The sequence below is a fragment of the Siphateles boraxobius genome, unplaced genomic scaffold (genome assembly GCF_051911475.1).
Source record: "Siphateles boraxobius isolate OS27281-9 unplaced genomic scaffold, OSU_SipBor_1 112, whole genome shotgun sequence".
In the NCBI taxonomy this organism is placed as follows: Eukaryota; Metazoa; Chordata; class Actinopteri; order Cypriniformes; family Leuciscidae; genus Siphateles; species Siphateles boraxobius.
The window spans coordinates 335,001-357,500 of record NW_027508714.1 but is presented as its reverse complement, the minus strand read 5'-3'; the positions used below and the strand labels follow the sequence as shown (position 1 = coordinate 357,500).

General features: G+C 42.9%; 1 protein-coding gene across 2 annotated transcripts in view; it reads left to right on the top strand.

Annotated features, from left to right (window-relative positions):
• Positions 1 to 22,236, top strand: part of LOC143706891 (receptor activity-modifying protein 3) — a 26,647-nt gene extending 4,411 nt beyond the window's left edge. The window contains exons 2-4 of one of the 2 annotated variants that reach the window (XM_077199307.1): positions 13,777 to 13,806; positions 13,962 to 14,112; positions 20,336 to 22,236. In XM_077199307.1, coding sequence (XP_077055422.1) covers positions 13,777 to 13,806; positions 13,962 to 14,112; positions 20,336 to 20,591 — 437 coding nt within the window. In that variant the 3' untranslated portion in view covers positions 20,592 to 22,236. Of the gene's footprint in view, positions 1 to 13,773; positions 13,807 to 13,961; positions 14,113 to 20,335 lie in introns of both variants that reach the window. The other variant, XM_077199298.1, reaches the window with a different exon arrangement.
• The last annotated feature ends 264 nt before the right edge of the window (positions 22,237 to 22,500 follow it).

The window sequence follows — 22,500 nt, the reverse complement described above, 5'->3', positions numbered from 1 at the left end:
CACACGCTCGCTCACACACGTCACTCGCTTACTCACACACGCTCACTCACACACTCACTCACACACACTCACTCACACGCGCTCACTCACACACGCTCGCTCACACACGCTCACTCGCTTACTCACACACGCTCACTCACACACACACACTCACACACGCTCATTCACACACGCTCACTCGCTTACTCACACACGCTCACATACACTCACACACGCTCACACACACTCACACACGCTCACTCACACACACTCACACACACTCACACAAGCTCACACACGCTTACTCACGCTCACTCACATACACTCACAATCACACATGCTCACTCACATACACTCACTCTCACACACGCTCACTCACATACGCTCACTCACATACACTCACACACAATCACATACACTCACATACACTCACACACGCTCACATACGCTCACACACGCTCACTCACATACACTCACTCACACTCACACACGCTCACTCACACATACACTCACACACGCTCACACACACTCACTCACATACACTCACTCACACTCACACACGCTCACTCACACATACACTCACACACGCTCACACACACTCACTCACATACACTCACACACACTCACACTTGCTCACACACGCTCACATACGCTCACTCACACACTCACATACACTCACACATGCTCACTCACACTCACTCACACACACTCACATACACTCACTCACACTCACATACACTCACACATACACTCACTCACACTCACACATGCTCACTCACACACGCTCACTCACACACGCTCACACACGCTCACTCACACACGCTCACATACACTCACATACACTAACACACTCACATACACTCACACACACTCACATACACTCACTCACATACACTCACACACACTCACACACGCTCACATACGCTCACACATGCTCACTCACACTCACTCACACACACTCACATACACTCACTCACACTCACACACGCTCACTCACACATGCTCACTCACACTCTCACATGCTCACTCACACTCACACACGCTCACTCACACATGCTCACTCACACTCACACATGCTCACTCACACTCACTCACACACACTCACATACATTCACTCACACTCACACATGCTCACTCACTCACACTCACTCACATACACTCACACACGCTCACATACACTCACACATGCTCACTCACACATACACTCACACATACACTCACACACGCTCACACACGCTCACTCACATACACTCACACACACTCACACATGCTCACACACGCTCACATACGCTCACTCACACACTCACATACACTCACACATGCTCACTCACACTCACTCACACACACTCACACACGCTCACATACGCTCACTCATACACTCACACATGCTCACTCACACTCACTCACACATACACTCACACATACACTCACACTCACACATGCTCACTCACACACGCTCACTCACACATACACTCACTCACACTCACACATGCTCACTCACACACGCTCACTCACACACGCTCACACACGATCACTCACACACACTCACATACACTCACTCACACTCACACATGCTCACTCACACACGCTCACATACACTCACTCACACTCACACATGCTCACTCACACACGCTCACTCACACATACACTCACACACGCTCACTCACACACACTCACATACACTCACATATGCACACTCACACACGCTCACATACACTCACTCACTCACACATGCTCACACACTCACATACACTCACACACGCTCACTCACATACTCACACATGCTCACTCACCCTCACACACGCTCACATACACTCACTCACACTCACACATGCTCACTCACACACGCTCACTCACATACACTCACGCTCACTCACATACACTCACACATGCTCACTCACACTCACACACGCTCACTCACACACGCTCACTCACATACACTCACACACACTCACTCACACTCACTCACACTCACACATACTCACACACGCTCACTCACACACGCTCACTCACACACGCTCACTCACACACGCTCACTCACATACACTCACACACACTCACATACACTCACACACGCTCACTCACGCTCACTCACACTCACTCACACACACTCACACATGCTCACTCACACTCACACATGCTCACTCACGCTCACCCACGCTCACACATGCTCACACCCTCACACACGCTCACACACGCTCACACACGCTCACATACGCTCACACACGCTCAGATACGCTCACTCACGCTCACACACGCTCACTCACGCTCACTCACACTCACACACGCTCGCTCACGCTCACTCACACTCACACACGCTCGCTCACGCTCACACACGCTCACTCACGCTCACACACGCTCGCTCACTCTTGCTCACACACTCACACACGCTCACTCACGCTCACACACGCTCACTTACGCTCACACACGCTCACTCACGCTCACACATGCTCACTCACGCTCACCCACGCTCACACATGCTCACACCCTCACACACGCTCACACACGCTCACATACGCTCACACACGCTCAGATACGCTCACTCACGCTCACACACGCTCACTCACGCTCACTCACCCTCACACACGCTCACTCACGCTCACTCACACTCACACACGCTCGCTCACGCTCGCTCACGCTCACACACGCTCACTCACGCTCACTCACGCTCACACACGCTCGCTCACTCTTGCTCACACACTCACACACGCTCACTCACGCTCACACACGCTCACTTACGCTCACACACGCTCACTCACGCTCACACACGCTCACTCACGCTCACACACGCTCACTCACGCTCACACACGCTCACTCACGCTCACACACACGCTCACTCACGCTCACACACACGCTCACTCACATACACTCACACACTCACATACACTCACACACACTCACACACTCTCACTCACGCTCACTCACATACACTCACGCTCACTCACATACACTCACGCTCACTCACATACACTCACACACGCTCACACACGCTCACCAACGCTCACTCACACTCACACACGCTCAGTCACACACACTCACATACACTCACACACACTCAAATACACTCACACACACTCACACACACTCACATACGCTCACACTCACATACGCTCACTCACACTCACTCACGCTCACTCACACACGCTCACACACGCTCACTCACGCTCACACACGCTCACTCACGCTCACACACGCTCACTTACGCTCACTCACATACACTCAAATACACTCACACACACTCACATACGCTCACACTCACATACGCTCACTCACGCTCACACACACTCACTCACGCTCACTCACACACACTCACACACTCACACACGCTCACTCACGCTCACACACGCTAACTCACGCTCACACACGCTCACTCACGCTCACACACGCTCACTCACATACACTCACAAACACACACACACACGCTCACTCACATACACTCACAAACACACTCACACACACTCACATACACTCACACACACTCACACACGCTCACTCACGCTCACTCACATACACTCACACACACTCACATACACTCACATACGCTCACACACGCTCACCAACGCTCACTCACACACACTCACTCACGCTCACTCACATACACTCACATACACTCACATACTCACACACACTCACACACACTCACAGACACGCTCACTCACATACACTCACAAACACACTCACACACACGCTCACTCACATACACTCACAAACACACTCACACACACTCACATACACTCACACACGCTCACACACGCTCACTCACGCTCACTCACATACACTCACACACACTCACATACACTCACATACGCTCACACACGCTCACCAACGCTCACTCACACACACTCACTCACGCTCACTCACATACACTCACATACACTCACATACTCACACACACTCACACACACTCACACTCACATACGCTCACACACGCTCACTCACGCTCACACACACTCACTCATGCTCACTCACATACACTCACACACACTCAAATACACTCACATACGCTCACACTCACATACGCTCACACACACTCACTCACACACACTCACTCACACACACACATATACGCTCACACTCACATACGCTCACTCACGCTCACACACACTCACTCACGCTCACTCACACACACTCACACACACTCACACTCACATACGCTCACACACGCTCACTCACGCTCACACACGCTCACTCACGCTCACTCACGCTCACTCACACACACTCACACTCACATACTCTCACTCACGCTCACACACACTCACTCACGCTCACTCACATACACTCACACACACTCAAATACACTCACACACGATCACACACACTCACTCACACACGCACACACACGCTCAGAGCCAGAGTGTGTCATTGAGAAGGTTACAGCTTTTTCCCAGCATCCCTCAGTGTGAGAGAAGCACAGAGACATGAAGGTGTGTGTGTGTGTGTGTGTGTGTGTGTGTGTGTGTGTGTGTGTGTGTGTGTGTGTGTGTGTGTGATTTGTTGTCATCAGGAGTCTGAACAGCTGAAACATGTTCTTACAGTAGAAACAGCCGCACACATCTGTTCTTCATCACTCACACTCGTTGTGTGTGTGTGTTCTGCGCATTACAGCTAGTTTAGACCTTTTATTTGTCATCTAGACTTCTTTAAAGGGTTAGTTCAGACAAATACAATCATTCTGTCATCATTTACTCTCCCTCGTGTCGTTCAAACCAGGATGACTTTCTTTCTCCTGTGGAACACAAGAAGATTTGTTACTGCGTTTATTCATTCGTTCTTCTGTTCATTCATTCATCTGTTCGTTCGTTCGTTCGTTTGTTGGTTCATTTGTTCATTGATTTGTTCACTGGACTCTAGTTTCCCAAACTGGGGTTTGTGAGTTGATGAAAAGCTAATAATTAAATAAATCATTAAATATGAAAATAAATACTTTCTTCAAAAAATTTTTTTTTAATGTGTTGTTAAATTATTTAAATATTAACTTAAAATCTCAGGAGCTCAAAGGGGTTCGACAGATGCGTTGTGTGTGTGTGTGTGTGTGAGATCACTGTCTGTGGCTCGATGGAGTGTGTGTGTGTGAAATCACTGTCAGCGGCTCGATGGAGTGTGTGTGTGTGTGTGTGTGTGTGTAAGTGTGTGTGTGATCACTGTCAGCGGCTCAATGGAGTGTGTGTGTGTGTGTGTGTGTGTGTGATCACTGTCAGCGGCTCAATGGAGTGTGTGTGTGTGTGTGTGTGTGTGTGTGTGTGTGATCACTGTCAGCGGCTCAATGGAGTGTGTGTGTGTGTGTGTGTGTGTGTGTGTGAGATCACTGTCAGCGGCTCGATGGAGTGTGTGTGTGTGAGATCACTGTCAGCGGCTCGATGGAGTGTGTGTGTGTGTATGGTGTGTGTGTGTGTGTAAGTGTGTGTGTGATCACTGTCAGCGGCTCAATGGAGTGTGTGTGTGTGTGTGTGTGTGTTTGTGATCACTGATTATGCAGATGTGAAGTGCAGATGTCTTCAGTTGTGTTGTGGATTGAGACAGACTGTTGCACGAGTGATTTAGCAAACACGCATGTGTTGTAAAAGAGAAACACACACACACACACACACACACACACACACACACACAGGAATCCTGCTGACGAGCAGCTCGTGTCTATTCTCTCAGAACTAGAAGATTATTGAAGATTATTAACTTTCTGGCTATAGTTACAGTCGTCATAATGATTCAGTTTCTGTGAGTGAAAGGACATCAGATATCATAGTTTGAAGGGAAGTATCGTGTGTGTGTGTGTGTGTGTGTGTGTGTGTGTGTGTGTGTGTGTGTGTGTGTGTGTGTGTGTGTGTGTGTGTGTGTGTGACTCCCGTGTCCTGCTTTTACCATACCAACTGTTTCAAAAAACAAATATGAAGAAAATTAAATATTATATATAATTATTATTATTAATGAAGTAAATAATGCATTTAAATATTCCTATGCAGCCTTTGGATACTGTATTTTCTAATGAAGTAAACATTGCTTTAAAAGTTAAAATTTTGCAATCAAATAAAAAACGATTGAACAAGTGTTAGGTCTATTAGTTGGCATTTACACTCCAAGACTTGATGCACAGATCCTATTTTTACTGTTTAAGCTGTTTAAATAAAACTCGTTTATGCTGAATTATTTGACATTAATGACTAAATAGATCTTGTGAAAATCAGCTGTTCACTATCAGACAGAATCACCAGCAGCTTTCTGCCTTTTTACAATATTCTACTATATATTCACACACACTCTCTGACTGCAGTTTGACCTTCTCAGCTGAACTTTGACCTCTTGACCTCTACCGTTCACACGAGCGCTGATCTTTATCCTGTCATTGTGTGCTGAGAGACACTGAAAAACATCTGAACAGAAATTTCTAATAAATTTCACAACTTATTACAAAGAAACCGCAAGTAACGCTGAATTAAAGTAGAAAGACTGTTGGAAAACATTCTCCAATAATCTTTGTTTTATTTACAACTGCAAAACATATTTTTTCATGATTTTATTGTAATTATTTCTACACTGAAACATTTTTGTTGGATTTACTTTGATACAACTTTACTCATAAATCTCACAAATTACAAAGAAACGGCAAGTAACACAAAATGTTACATTTTGAAGTAGTTTTGAAGTTTGTAATTTTTTGTTAAACACTCCAAAACAACTTTTACAGTGTAGAACAGTTGCATCCGTTCAGGAGTTTAAACATGAGGATTATATGTGTGTGTGTTCAGCTGATGAAGAACACCATGGGTTTGATATAGGGCTGCACAATTAATCCAATTTCTAATTGCGATTACGATTACATAATCGTTCAAAGCCGCGATTACAAAACAAAATCCACTCTTCGTTTGTGTGTGTGTGTTTAGAGCATAATTACTATGTTAGGTAACACTTAAGAATACGGTTCCTTCGTTAATGAATAACTACACAAAAACCAACGAGTAACACAATATTAACAATCTAGTAACTATTATTAACTAACAAGAAACTCTGATTAACGAATTAGGAAGTAATAGTGCACAGATGAAAGTGGTACTTCAATAACTATTATATTATTTTATGCTTCCCAGAGAACTACTGAACATTTTCATAATTCATACAAAACTAATCAATAACCACTGTGTGTGTGTGTGTGTGTGTGTGTGTGTGTGTGTGTGTGTGTGTGTGTGTGTGTGTGTGTATGTGTGTGTGTGTGTGTGTGTGTGTCTTGTGAGAGAGAAGATTCTACACTTTATTGGCTTTTCATTAGTAACTACTGTAAGAATCATGGGAACAAACTAGTAATGACTCAAGTGTTACTATACTTCTAAAGAAATTTTCTAAAAGTATACTAAAGTTCACCAAAAATCTCAAACGCTTGAAATGACTTTTGTGTTTGGTTGCACAAATCATGACTAGATCATGTAGTAACACTTGAGTTACTAGTTAGTTCCCATGATCTTCACTTTAGAATACGGATCCAAATAATTAGTAATTCCCATAAAAGTATGAAGTATGACTTTCATCTGTGCACTATTACTTCCTAATTTGTTAATCAGAGTTTCTTTTTAGTTACTAGATTGTTAATAAACTTTTTCAGTAGTTCTCTGGGAAGCATTAAAAAAATAGTAGTTATTGATTAGTTAATAGTGAACTACCACTTTCATCTGTGCGCTATTACTTACTAGTTCGTTAATCAGAGTTTCTTGTTAGTTAATAATAGTTAATAGATTGTTAATATTGTGTTACTCATTGTTTCTTGTGTAGTTATTCATTAACGAAGGAACCGTATTCTAAAGTGTTACCCTATGTTATGAGAGGCGAATCACGGCTACTTCAGGAAACCCAGCACAATATGACACACCAGGCAGTGATGTAAGTGTACGCTGAAATAAAGACTTTCACCTCAGAAAAACGGACTTTACTGTCCTGTCAGCCGTTATACTGTGCTCGTAGCGCGCACTCTTCAATTGCACGCGCAAATGCGGCGGCGCGCGCTGTGTAACGCTTCACTGTATAAAGTGCAAAAGAAACTACGAGCATGCAACGTCATTACAATGTAAATTAGTAAGTCACGAAATAAAAGTAAAATACCAATAAATCACGTGTTAGCTGAGAAGGATTTGCACACAGGAATGATTTTCATTAACAGTTCTTGTTAGTATTGTGTATTTACTATGGGGTGTCGTTTCCATAACCCAAAAATGCCACTTTATTTTCACTTTGTGTTATTTTTTATATTTTTAAATGACTGTTGTGGCTCATATCAACATTTTATTAACAAAAACTAGTTTGGGACTGCTATTTAATTGCTTTAGCATAGTCCTAATGTTTGTCTTTACTATTAGTCATTCTTACAATTGATGTGTATGTTAAGTAAAGTGGGACAGTACTTGTGTGTGTGTTAACAATTTTTGTGTAAACATGTATTATAATATGCCTATATATATTCAATGTAAATTGTGATAATCGTGATTAGTAATCGCAAATACAATTTCAAGGGAATAATCGGCAATTATGATTTTTGTCATAATCGTGCAGCTCTAGTTTGATACACACACACACACACACACACACACACACACACACACACACACACACACACACACACACACACACACACACACACACACACACACACACACACTGATGCACTTTGAATAAAAGCACCTGTGAGATGTAAATGAGAAGCACAGGCGTGTTTAATTAAGATCCATCAGTGATTAAGAGCGAGTGTGTTTGTTTGAACGAGCACACACACACACACACACACACACACACACACACACACACACACACACACACACACACACTCAGCTCGACCCTGAAACACTAACCTGAAGTGACTAAAAGGAGATTGCGAAGGCGAATTGGACGAGTTCCATTAGAAAGTGCAGAAACACCTTTCATTTCAGAATTTAATTGAGGCTGTGATCCTGTGTGTGTGAGAGAAAGAGTGTGTGTGTGTGTATGAGTGTGTCTGTGTGTGGGAGTCAGTGTGTGTGTGTGTGTGTGTGTGTGTGTGTGAGTGAGTGTGTGACAGTCATTCAAAATGACCATTACACCGTTGTGAATATGCCCACATCACTCACAAACACACACACACTGACTCGCACACACAGACACACTCATAATAACACACACACACTCTTTCTCACACACACACTGACTTGCGCACACAGACACACTCATACACACACACACACACACACACTCACACACACAAACAGACACTCACTCGCACAGACACACACACTCTCACACATACACACACACACACTGTTGTTTTTATCATCGTATTATTGCGTGGAACAATTTAATTGCTCTCCTGTCGTTCCGTCTGATTGGCTGATTGTTTTTTCCCTTCACTCTGAGTGGATGGAGCCGTCGCTATGACAACGCACATTACCACCTCATTGCTTCATTTGCATAAGCTTTTTCATATAAATATCAATATGGTCCAAACAAACAATATAATTTAAGAAGTGAAGGGAGGAGAATATGGAGTCGTTACAGCTGAAGCTGATGATGAGAAACAGCGTCATTTACATTCTTCTCATGAGTGAGAAAACAAGTTCACATCGACCCTGAAACATCTCCAGCCTGGACTGTGATGATCGTGAGGCCGGGACACAAATAATGGGAGTATTTTAAATATTCGGAATTGTTCATGAGAAATTGTTTGACGAGTTCGATGTGAGGCTGTATCTCTGCAAAAGATTAAATGGGACATATCATGAAAATCGGAGAAGCTTGGCAGCATATTACAGATGCAGTCAATGCAGTTTCATCTGTTAATCGAACACTGCCAGAAGTGAGAAGAAAATGGCTCGATATTAAGCTTGAGAGCAAAAAACTAATTAGTTCACTTCGGAAAAATCGTATTAAAACTGGAGAAGGATCACCATCGCAGATGCTATTACTGGCTCTCATAATAAGAAAACCGTATGTAATTACTATATATAATATTTTTTCAAAATGCTGTGTAAATATGTACCCGATTAAGTGAATTAAAATGCAGCCTTATTAATGAGCAAAACGTTCGGGTGTTAAGCGCACTATTTACGCGTGGCTGGGAGCAGGTGTAGATCTCTTGCGTACCAACTAACATTTGGAAAATACGAACATTTTAATGAATCCGAAAATTTACGCCAGAACCACTTTACACACGATTTACACAAAAACTCGTTCTGCTCGTGTTTCATGAATGAGACCCATTCTGGGGACGCCATAGATATTACATCTGGTGAAAAGAGGCATAATATGTTACCTTTAAAATGAGTTAGCATGAGTGCACATCGTCAGGCTTTCACATTAATTGTGTGTAAATGAGTCTGATGGTTCAGAACGCTGTAGTTTACATGGATTACTCCAGTATTACAGTGTTTCTCACACTGATCCGGGGTGACGGACAGACTTCAGGCCAATGATCCCACAGGATTCAGAAGCTTCTCAGGGAAACTGCAGCGCTTCTGAACATTACCCCAGGCCTCGTCTGTGTCCGGCGCAGGAAACGCTATATTCAGCACAAAAACACTCGCGTCCTCAAGGCGTGTGTGTGTGTGTGTGGGGTGACAGACTCGCTCACACTCCATCATTATATCGGGAGTGTGTGTGACAGACTCGTGCTCTACATTACTGGACCTCTGCAGTCACATGACGTTTGCACTGAACACTAGTGCACATGTGATCAAGGTTTGGAAACACGAGGACAATCACTGACTTTCTAAACCGGCCAGAGATTAAACTCTGGTGTGATCGTGTTGAACTCAGCATGACAGGGAAGCTGGTCTTCCCACTGCGTCAGGATTTGGTTTAGGGTGGTCTAGGCTGGTTTAGGGTGGTTTAGGGTGGTCTAGGCTTGTTTAGACTGGTTTAGGGTGGTTTAGGCTGGTTTAGGGTGGTCTAGGCTGGTCTATACTGGTTTAGGCTGGTCTAGACTGGTCTAGGCTGGTTTAGACTGGTGTAGGCTGGTTTAGACTGGTCTAGGCTGGTCAATTCACCTTTATTTATATAGCGCTTTTTACAATACAAATTGTTTCAAAGCGGCTTTACAGAGATATCAGGAAAGTAAAGTTGTAATAGTATTGTTAAATTCAACATTAAATGTTAAATGTCCCCAACTAAGCAAGCCAAAAGCCAATGGCGAATAAAGGCAAAAAAAGGCGACAGTGGCAAGGAACCAAAACTCCATCAGTGACAGAATGGAGAAAAAAACCTTGGGAGAGCCCAGACTCAGTCGGGGGGCCAGTCCTCCTTTGGCCAACAAACGAACAGTGTATGATTATGATTTAGGCGGCATAATAGGTCAGAGGTCAGATTGGATCAGAACTTTCACAATATTTATCCAGTTCATCTGGTTGGGTCGGAGTCATCACGCCGGTATGGAGATGAGTTGGTTGAGGTGTCCATGAGGCCTTAACAGTGTTGATGAGGCTGGCACTTCAGGGATGCGTTGTCTTCGTGTCCATGTGATGGTCCTTCATCAGATCCGGATACGGCCTGGATCCGGCAGGTTTGCGGTTTAGTGCTTTGTAAGTAATCACCAATATTTTTTAGGAATATTTATTATAGTTTAATAGGGAGCCAATGCAGTGTTGACAGAACCGGGCTAATATGGTTATACTTCCTGGTTCTGGTAAGAACTCTAGCGGCTGCGTTTTGGACCAGCTGTAGTTTGTTTATTAAGCGTGCAGGGCAACCACCCAGTAGAGCATTACAATAATCTAGCCTTGATGTCATGAACGCATGAACTAATTTTTCCGCATTTGTCAATGAGAGCATATGACGTAATTTAGATGTATTTTTAAGATGGAAAAATGCGCTTTTACAGATACTAGACACGTGACTTTCAAATGAGAGATTGTTATCAAAGAACACACACACACACACACACACCCAGGTTCCTAACTGATGTCGAAGACTTGACAGAGCAGCCATCAAGTGTTAGACAGTATTCTAGGTTATTGCGTGTGGAAGGTTTTTGTCCAATAATTAGAATCTTTGTTTTTTGGGATATTTAGTAGTAGGAAATTACTAGTCATCCAATTTTTTATATCAGCTATGCATTCCGTTAATTTTGTGAATTGGTAAGTTTCGTTAGGTTTTGAGGAAATATAGAGCTGAGTATCATCAGCATTACAGTGAAAACTAATTCCATGTTTCCTAATGATATCTCCTAACGGTAGCATGTAGAGAGTGAACTGCAGCGGTCCTAGTACTGAGCCTTGTGGTACGACATACTGAACTTGTGATCGATAAGACATCTCTTCATTTACTGCTACAAACTGATAACGGTCAGATAAGTTTCTATCCTGACTGGAAATCCTCGCAGATAGCATTTCCTTCAAGAAAGGAACACAGTTGTGAGGATACTGCCTTTTCTAATATCTTTGACAGAAAAGGTAGATTTGAGATCGGCCTGTAACTGACAAATTCTCTAGGATCAAGTTGCGTTTTTTTAACAAGCGGTTTAATCATAGCCAGCTTAAAGGGTTTTGGTACGTATCCTAGAGACAAAGACGAATTAATGATATCGAGAAGAGGATCTATGACTTCTGGAAGCATCTCTTTCAGTAGTTTAGTCGGTATAGGGTCTAACATACATTTTGTCGATTTAGATGAATTAACGAGTTTGCAAAATTCTTCCTCTCCTATGGCAATGAATTAATAAAATTTTACCTCAGGGAGACTATAATGCACTCCCTGATGTGATGCTGTAGTAGACGGTTGCATAGTTATAATTTTGTCCCTGATATTATCGATCTTATAAGTGAAGAAGTTCATAAAGTAATTACTGCTGTGTTTCTTGGAAACTTCTGGGCTTGAAGCTTTCTTTTTCGTTAGTTTAGCCACTTTTTCAAATAAATACCTAGGATTATGTTTATTTTCTTCTAATAGGGTTGAAAAATAAGCAGATCTAGCAGCTTTTAAAGCCTCTCTGTAAGCAATCGAGCTCTCCTTCCATGAAATCCGAAATATCTCTAGTTTTGTTTTCTTCCAGTTGCGCTCCATTTTTCTAGCTGCTCTCTTAAGGGCCCGGGTGTGTGTGTGTGTGTGTGTGTGTGAGTGTGCTCGTTGTACCGCGGCGTTGGACTATTTTCTTTAATCTTCTTTAAGCGCAATCTTCTTTAGACACAACTGTGTCTAAAGTGCTGGAAAAGAGAGAGTTAAAAGTTTCTGTTGCAATATTGAGTTCTTCTAAGCTATCTGGGATGCTGAGATGATGACACTGATCAGGAAGATTATTGATAAAGCAATCTAGGGTGGTTTAGACTGGTTTAGTCTGGTCTAGGCTGGTTTAGGCTGGTCTAGATGGTGGAGCAGCATACACATGCAGAACTGATGCTGGTAGAGTAGAATAAGGTCTAGAGTATCAGCTGCCGTCCGTCACTCATGATCACTGGAGCAAAGCATGAGATCCTGCTGAAGAATATATGAAGGACTTGGTGAGTTTTGTGTGGGTTTAAAATAAAACCATGGTTGTAACATTGTTTTAAAGTCAAGTCATTTATGCAATACAGCAGCTTCACAGTAATAAACTGAAAAATAACAGTAATCGATTTCAAAAGTTCATCGATTATGATTGTTTTCTCTAGAGCTGCTTTACAGCTGAAATTTAGAGTCATTATTCAGATTAATTCAGAAATGCAGTTCATAATAGTGTTTTCTTACAGGTTTATTTCATATGTTTGACGTGTGTAAACAGGGATTAGCTGATTTTTCTGCCATTAAATGAAAGTGAAATGCTTGTACAGAATCTCAGATGTGAAACTGCTCACTGATACTGTTTTGTTCTGTCAGCAGTGAAGGCGCTGGTGGCGAGAGGTTTATCAGGTGAGTCTGGTGTCTCAGGTATGTGTGTCTCTCAGTGTGTGTGTGTGTGTGTGTGTGTGTGTGTGTGTGTGTGTGTGTGTGTGTGTGTGTGTGTGTGTGTGTGTGTGTGTGTGTGTGTGTGTGTGTTGGACTGACGCGTTTCTCTTTACACACAGACGGCGCTGACCTGCCCGACACACACACACTGCGCATCCACTGTAACCAGAGTCGTCTTCTGCTGGAGATGGAGAGATGTGGAGAGAGATTCACTGCAGACATGAAGCAGATCCATCCAGACGACAGATGCAACCTCACACACTTCATCAGGTGACCATCATCATCATCATCATCAGTGAGTGTGAGAGAGAGAGTGTGTGTGTGTGTGTGTGTGTGTGTGTGTGTGTGTGTGTGTGTGTGTGTGTGTGTGTGTGTGTGTGTGTGTGTGTGTGTGAGATTCACTGCAGACGTGAAGCAGATCCATCCAGACGACAGATGCAACCTCACACACTTCATCAGTGCGACCAGTGTGAGTGAGAGAGTGAAAGTGAGTCAGTGTGAGAGAGTGAGTGTGAGTGTGCGAGAGTGAGTGTGCGAGTGTGAGAGTGTGAGTGAGAGAGTGTGAGTGAGAGAGTGTGAGTGAGAGAGTGTGAGTGAGAGAGTGTGAGTGAGAGAGTGTGAGTGAGAGAGTGAGTGAGAGAATGAGAGTGTGTGAGTGAGAGAATGAGAGTGAGAGAATGAGAGTGAGAGAGTGTGAATGAGAGTGTGAGAGTGAGAGTGTGAGTGAGATAATGAGAGTGTGAGTGAGAGAATGAGAGTGAGAGAATGAGAGTGAGAGTGAGAGAGTGTGAATGAGAGAATGAGAGTGTGAGTGTGAGAGTGAGGGAGAGAATGAGAGTGAGAGAATGAGAGTGTGAGTGAGAGAATGAGAGTGTGAGTGAGAGAGTGTGAATGAGAGAATGAGAGAATGTGAGAGTGAGAGTGTGAGTGAGAGAATGAGAGTGAGAGAATGAGAGTGTGAGTGAGAGCGTGTGAATGAGAGAATGAGAGTGAGAGTGTGAGAGTGAGAGTGTGAGTGAGAGAGTGTGAGAGTGAGAGAGTGTGAGTGAGAGAGTGTGAGTCAGAGAATGAGAGTGTGAGAGAGTGAGAGTGTGAGAGTGAGAGTGGGAGAATGAGAGTGTGAGTGAGAGAGTGTGAATGAGAGAATGAGAGTGTGAGTGTGAGAGTGAGAGTGTGAGAATGAGAGTGAGAGAATGAGAGTGTGAGTGAGAGAGTGAGAATGAGAGTGTGAGTGAGAGAATTAGAGTGTGAGTGAGAGTGTGAGTGAGTGTGAGAGTGAGTGTGAGAGTGAGTGTGAGAGTGAGTGTGAGAGTGAGTGTGAGAGTGAGTGTGAGAGTGAGTGTGAGAGTGAGAGTGTGAGAGTGACAGTGAGAGAATTAGAGTGTGAGTGTGAGAGTGAGTGAGAGTGTGAGAGTGAGTGTGAGAGTGAGAGTGTGAGTGTGAGTGTGAGAGTGTGAGAAAGAGTGAGAGTGTGAGAGTGAGAGTGAGAGTGAGTGTGAGAGTGAGAGTGAGTGTGAGAGTGAGTGTGAGAGTGAGTGTGAGAGTGAGTGTGAGAGTGAGTGTGAGAGTGAGTGTGAGAGTGAGTGTGAGAGAGTGAGAGTGTGAGAGTGAGAGAGTGTGAGAGTGAGTGTGAGAGTGAGTGTGAGAGTGAGTGTGAGAGTGAGTGTGAGAGTGAGTGTGAGAGTGAGTGTGAGAGTGAGTGTGAGAGTGAGTGTGAGAGTGAGTGTGAGAGTGAGTGTGAGAGTGAGTGTGAGAGTGAGTGTGAGAGTGAGTGTGAGAGTGAGTGTGAGAGTGAGTGTGAGTGTGTGAGTGTGAGAGTGTGAGAGTGAGAGTGTGAGAGAGAGAGTGTGTGAGTGAGTGAGAGAGAGTGAGGGTGTGAGAGTGAGTGAGAGACTGAGTGAGAGTGTGAGAGTGTGAGAGTGAGTGAGAGTGTGAGAGTGAGTGTGAGAGTGAGTGAGGGTGTGAGAGTGTGAGAGTGAGTGAGAGAGTGTGAGAGTGAGTGAGAGAGTGAGAGAGTGAGTGAGAGAGTGAGTGAGAGAGAGAGTGAGTGAGTGAGAGAGTGTGAGAGTGAGAGTGAGTGAGAGAGTGAGTGAGAGAGTGAGTGAGAGAGTGAGTGAGAGAGTTAGAGTGAGAGAGTGTGAGAGAGTGAGTGTGAGAGTGAGAGTGAGTGAGAGAGAGTGAGGGTGTGAGAGTGAGTGAGTGAGTGAGTGAGTGAGTGAGTGAGTGAGAGAGTGAGTGAGTGTGAGAGTGAGTCCGAGAGTGAGTGAGAGAGTGAGTGAGTGAGAGAGAGTGAGGGTGTGAGAGTGTGAGAGTGAGTGAGAGAGTGTGAGAGTGAGTGAGAGAGTGAGTGAGAGAGTGAGTGAGTGAGAGAGAGAGTGAGTGAGAGAGTGAGAGTGTGAGAGTGAGAGTGTGAGAGAGAAAGTGTGTGAGTGAGTGAGTGAGTGAGAGTGAGTGAGAGAGTGAGTGAGAGAGTGAGTGAGAGAGAGAGTGAGTGAGAGAGTGAGAGTGTGAGAGAGAAAGTGTGTGAGTGAGTGAGTGAGAGAGTGAGAGTGAGAGAGTGAGAGTGTGAGAGTGAGAGTGTGAGAGAGAAAGTGTGTGAGTGAGTGAGTGAGTGAGAGTGAGTGAGAGAGTGAGTGAGAGAGTGAGTGAGTGAGTGAGTGAGAGAGAGAGAGTGAGAGTGTGAGATTGATCAGGAGACGATGACCTGCATCTCATTCATAATATCATTACATAACTCTATTTCTCAGCACAGCTGCTCATGACCAGATGGATGTCATGTTTCAGCCACAGTATAAGTGAAGAATATTCATTTATAATAAACCTTAAGCTCTAGATTCACATATTTTATGTGCACAAACGTTGTTTCTGGTGTTTAATGAATCCCTCGTTCAGTGTGAGCAGTGGTGCAGTCGATCAGCTTTATTTCTCCATCGCTTTATACACTACTGATGCTTTCACAGCAACTTCACTGCTAGCAACACATAACAGAATCAATGATGTAAACTTCATCAAATGTGAAACAAATTGAAATTTTGCTGTAAAGTATCTCTACAGAAGACAATAGAGTCATTATTCGTTTAATGTTACTGAACAGTGTCTTTTAAACAATAAAGTTCTGTTTGTCTCTCAGCTCACAGGGAACATTCTCTCAGAGTTATGATCATACATTCTTCCAGTAACATTAATAGAACGTTTAATTAAAGTTATCTGGTCTTTAACAATGGTCTCAACATTATTTATACACCATTCATGAAGCGTTTTTTTTCTTTCAGAAACGTTTTAGTTGGACGTCACCTTTTTTTCAGAGAAGATTCAAAAGTAACATTCCATTATGTTTAAAGAATGATACAATGTAACGTTTCCTGAACGTTCACATAACCAAGAAAAAACAATGTTTTTGAGTTTTTTTGAACGTTCAGAGAACATTGAGAAATAACGTTTTAATTTTAGCGTCTGATCACACTGTAACGTGTGCGTGTCTTAATCCTGCTGATAATAATATTGAGATATGAATGAGTTGCAGAGACTGAGCGTTCACTGACTCGCTGGACTGGCCATTAGAGGGTCACAACACGACCCCAATTACTGAGAGTGTGTGTGTGTGTATCCAGACCTCCGTCCTCGAGGACCAATCATGGCTCAGACACATCCGTGCATTTGCATACCAATCACAGGAAACCTCTTTAACTTCATTTATTAAGTTGTGGAGGTCATTTTCCCACAGACTCGTGTGTGTTCTGTTGGATCTCAGTGTTGGATGGGTCTCACACACTCCTCAAGATCAGCAGATCATGTTATCTAGATAACATCAGCATGAACAGCCCGTGTGTGTGTGTGTGTGTGTGTGTGTGTGTGTGTGTGTGTGTGTGTGTGTGTGTGTGTGTGTGTGTGTGTGTGTGTGTGTGTGTGTGTGTGTGTGTGTGTGTGTGTGTGTGTGTGTGTTGCAGACACACACACTCACTCACACACACTCACATACACACTTTCAGTCTCCATGTTCTTTATGCCAGTATTAGTTTAGTGTTTTCATTGGTTGATCAGGAGTTCAGTGTGAGGAAGAGCGTCTGCGTATTATGATATAAATTATGTCGTTGAAAAGGGAATGAGCGCTGCGTGTTTATTAGTGTAATAAAGCGTTCAGCGTTCGCGTGTGTGTGTGTGTGTGATCGACAGATTAGTTTAAAAAGCTCCGTGTCTCTGACTGCCTTCCTGAAGGAAATGACTGATCCACTGATTAACATTAAAAGGAAAGTGCTGCTTTCTCCATGATATCAGTAATAACGTGTGTTCTGTCAGGAGCACTATCGTCAGATATGATTGACAGTTAGCATACAGTTAGGGTTTATTTATTTATTTATTGTCAAATTAATGTGCAAAAAAACTCGGACCCGGCTTATCACTAACTTTACAGAATAGACTGGACTGATGTGTAAAACTGGCTTGCCACATAAACATAATACTAGGCCTACAGTATATAAAATATAACTCAGGGCTCAACATTATGGCTTTACATATGCTTGTCCTTCGAAGAAGTAAATCGGCCATTCTCTTGTCCAAGTAAAAATCCAGAAATCGGTTTAAATGTATGCTTCATCTTTCGTTTTAAATTCTTAGATTTGATCAATAAATTCAATTGAAATAATAAGACACTCGGCTGTTACCAATCAAATTAATTAATTTACACTGAAAAATTACAACTGCATTAAATAATGTTTTGAGATTGTTTTAAATATTTTTTGAAGATACAAATATGACACATTGGAAAGAATTATAGCCTACTTTTAAACACGAAACTAAACCACCAGTAGGGGGCGGCAGGTGGCCGTCTTAATGAGTGAGTTATTGAGTCATTTATTCAAATGATTCGTTCAAACGGCTGAATCGTTAAGGAATGAGGCAGTTTTTTAATGGGTCATTGAATCGTTAGGCTTGTTCGACTTGAACCGGCGCTGCACAGACCGATCGGTTGATGACATCAGAGTACCGCGAGAGCGATTCAAAAGCATAAGGAGCCGTCCGCTCTCTAATCGCTCTTGAGGTACTTTGATGTCATCAACCGATCGGTCTGTGCAGCGCCCGTTCAATTCGAACAAGCCTTTTGACTCAATCGATTCATTCAAAGCGCTGAATCATTCATTAATGCAGTTATGTGTTCCGGTGAGCTGCACTGTGGTTCTTGGGATGTTTGTTTGGAACTATTTTCGCGGCTCAAATAGAACAAAAACAGTCAATATTGTGTCTAAAATGTAAGTGACTTGATATTAATTACTTGTTTATTGAACTGTCATATGAAATCAGTGTCATATTTTCAATCGTGATGGTATTCAGCACTCTTGGTCACTGTGATGTTGCTTAACTGTATCATATCATATGTTATAAGTATAAAAACTCCACATTAATTTTTTTAACCGCTCTATGTTCATTAAGTTTCTTTGTGTGATCTGCGCTCATTTGTTTCCATTTCTCCTCATGAGGCTGCGCGAGCCTCAACAGCACAACCGTATTACCAGTCAGCGGCTGTTTGCGGATTGGTTGGCACTGGCAGTCCGAATGTCGGGAGATATTTTTTTTAACGATAATAATTTAAAAATTTAAATCCATTTTAAATGTACAAATATTTTAAGTAAACAACAATAGTCCAAGTTTATGAAACGTTTTTATTAAAACTTTAAAAAATAATTCTGCATCTATTTTAGGTGGCACACCCTGGCACACCCGTGGCTACGCCAGTGGTTGGCGGTCTGGTTCTGTTCTGGACAGCCTAGCATGGATAAGAGCAGGAGAGCAGCAATAACCCCCTCAGGGTCAACAGAACACAACCAACATGAATGTATTGCAGATATCAATTAATTTTAGTGTATAACATAATTAGAGAACTGTAGTGTGATTCAGGGGGATCAGAAAGCCAGATCGTGACTGAGACAGGAGGAGCTGGGGAGGGAGGAGGGCAATCCGCTCTGAGAAACACTGATGATCCTGAAGGAGCGTATATATGAGTACAGTGACAGCTCGTATTCCTACAGCTGAGAGTCACTGACGCGAGCTCCACTAGCGTGACCTGCCAGAACTGACGCTACGCTTAATGAAAATAATTATTAGACACACAATATTGATTTGAGTTGAAATATGTTATTGGCTCTTTATTGGCGAGTTCACACTAGACGGACGTTTAAGAGATACGGTATACAGTCATACACTTATTACACAGCATTTCAACACATAAATAATTATGGAGATGAGCATAGTTAAATAACTGTACACAAAATATTGATTTGACTGAGTTTTAATATTTTATTAGTTCACCAAAAGCAAAACTTCCACCCAGAAAAACCGTTCCTAGCGAGTGTATAGCGCTGCTGACTCCAGTGACTCGGATGAGCCGGAATTTAGTATTAATATTTTAATATTTCTGTTTCCTCCATGATGTCAGTATAACGTGTGTTTCCTCCATGATGTCGGTGACGGTGTAACGTGTGTTTTCGTCTCTCCTCAGGGAGTATCACCTGTTCTCCTTCTGCACGGAGGCGAACGCCGAGCGCATCGGCTGCTTCTGGCCAAACCCGCAAGTCGAGCGCTTCATCATCGGACTCCACCAGCGCTTCTTCTCCAACTGCACCCTGGACCCGCTGGTGTTCCTGGACCCGCCCGAACACACACTCACCCTCCTCATCCTCGTCCCCGTCTTCCTCACGCTGGCCATGGTGGCGCTGGTGGTGTGGAGCAGCAAGCGCAGCGACATACTGGCCTAGGTCTTGGGTCAGAGGTCACGGACTGTCAGTCCGGCAGACTCTTCTTTATTTCAGGCAGACGCTTTATTCCTGAATCACTGATGCTGATCCAGGATCTCTGGATCGTCTGCTGTACAGCTATTATTTAATGTTTTAATTAAATAAGGTAGAATTAGACCGTTTGTCGAGTCAGTTTGAGCGTTCATTATCATTCCGACACACAGCGCTGGTTCATTTATCCAGTGATTGTGAGCTTGTTTTCTTCTCTGAAATTGAAATGATGAACGGATTCCTGTGAAACACAACGACTGCTATGATCCGATGAAAACAGAGTAAAGCAGGACGTGTTTGAATCCAGCGAGAGCTCAGCCAATCACGGCTCTTTCAGGAGGACGGGATTATTTATATGAGGAGGAAAGCCGTGTATTGTGTGCGACTTAAGGATACAAACAAAAGACAATAGTTGCTCTTGAGCGCCTGGCCTCGTACTCTGCAGAACGAGCGAGTGGAGTCAGAGCCGCAGGAAGGATATAAACGTCTTTCCCATCGCGCCGATGAATGAGAGGAAACAGGCTGGTTATGATTTCACCAAACGAGCTGCAGAATTATAACCCAGTGTTTCGACAGGCTTCGTCCGCTGTTTCTCCTCCTCATCATCACACTCTCACACACACACACACACACACACACACACACACACACACACACACACACACACTTGGGACTGAATGTCAGATTTATGCATTTAAAATCCATTTGGATCACACAGTTACAAACTTTCATTAAACTCAATGTTCATGCATAAATGAAACAGATTTCTGCACACAGAAAATAATGGCATAGCTTATTATTAACTATATTTAAAAAATCATATTTTCAGTAAGATCAACATAAATATGTTTAGAAAATGTATTCAGTTCAAAACTATGAACTTTGAAAAAATATGACTGTGTGGAAATATATAAAGCTGGTTAAATACATTACAGAAATCTGACCTGTTTCATTTATGAATGACTGACAAATATGCATATTAAAGGGACAGTTCACCCAAACATGAAACTCTAACTAAAACATGTACAGTAAAACTTCTCAATGTAACACAGAAGAAGATATTTTGAAGAATGTTGGTGACCATTGACTGTTTATTATTGTGTGTTTAGAGCTGCTTTAAAGTCCTTATTCTCCTGTTTATCACTCTAAAGCTGCTTTAAAACAATCTCTATCTCTGTAGAAATAAAGCTGACTCGACTGAAAACACTGAGATTTTCTGAGGAAGAAAGAAAGTCATTCAGGTTTGAAACGACGAGAAAAACGATGACAGAATGATCATTTTCAGATGAACTAACCCTTTAAGTTTATTAGTTTATGTTTAAACCATTTAATCCAAATGCATAAATCTTAAATGCCTGAATATTGTTTGAGTGAGGCCTGGTATATATCCATGTGTGTTCTGAGGGTCGTCTCTCAGTGTTGTGTGTGTTATTGGAGCCAGAAGAGTCGATTCTGAGTGTTTTTGCAGCCGAACGCCTCCAGCTCTTCCTGTTTACTCTACAATCCCACACTACTGAGTGCAAGTTCACAGAGGCACAACCAAGATAATTTTAACAGGTTTCCATCAGACGACCCTTTCTTCCATGAGTCATAATAAATCCTCTGATTTATTCTGTTTATGCCTTATTTATTCTGAACCGTCGATGTGATTCTGAGCACATTCAGTTGATTCATAATTCACGTTTCAGTGTTTATTTTGATGGCTGGTGTTTATAGAGAACTAAACAGTTCATCAGCAGAAACTAGGGTTGTCTTTAATAGGAGCTTTGGGTCAATATCTAATTACATTTTCTTTTTTTTTCTTTAAGATTTACGAAGCACATTTAGATCATATAATTCATTTGCTCAATGATCCGAACAGAGGTGATTCATCTGTAAA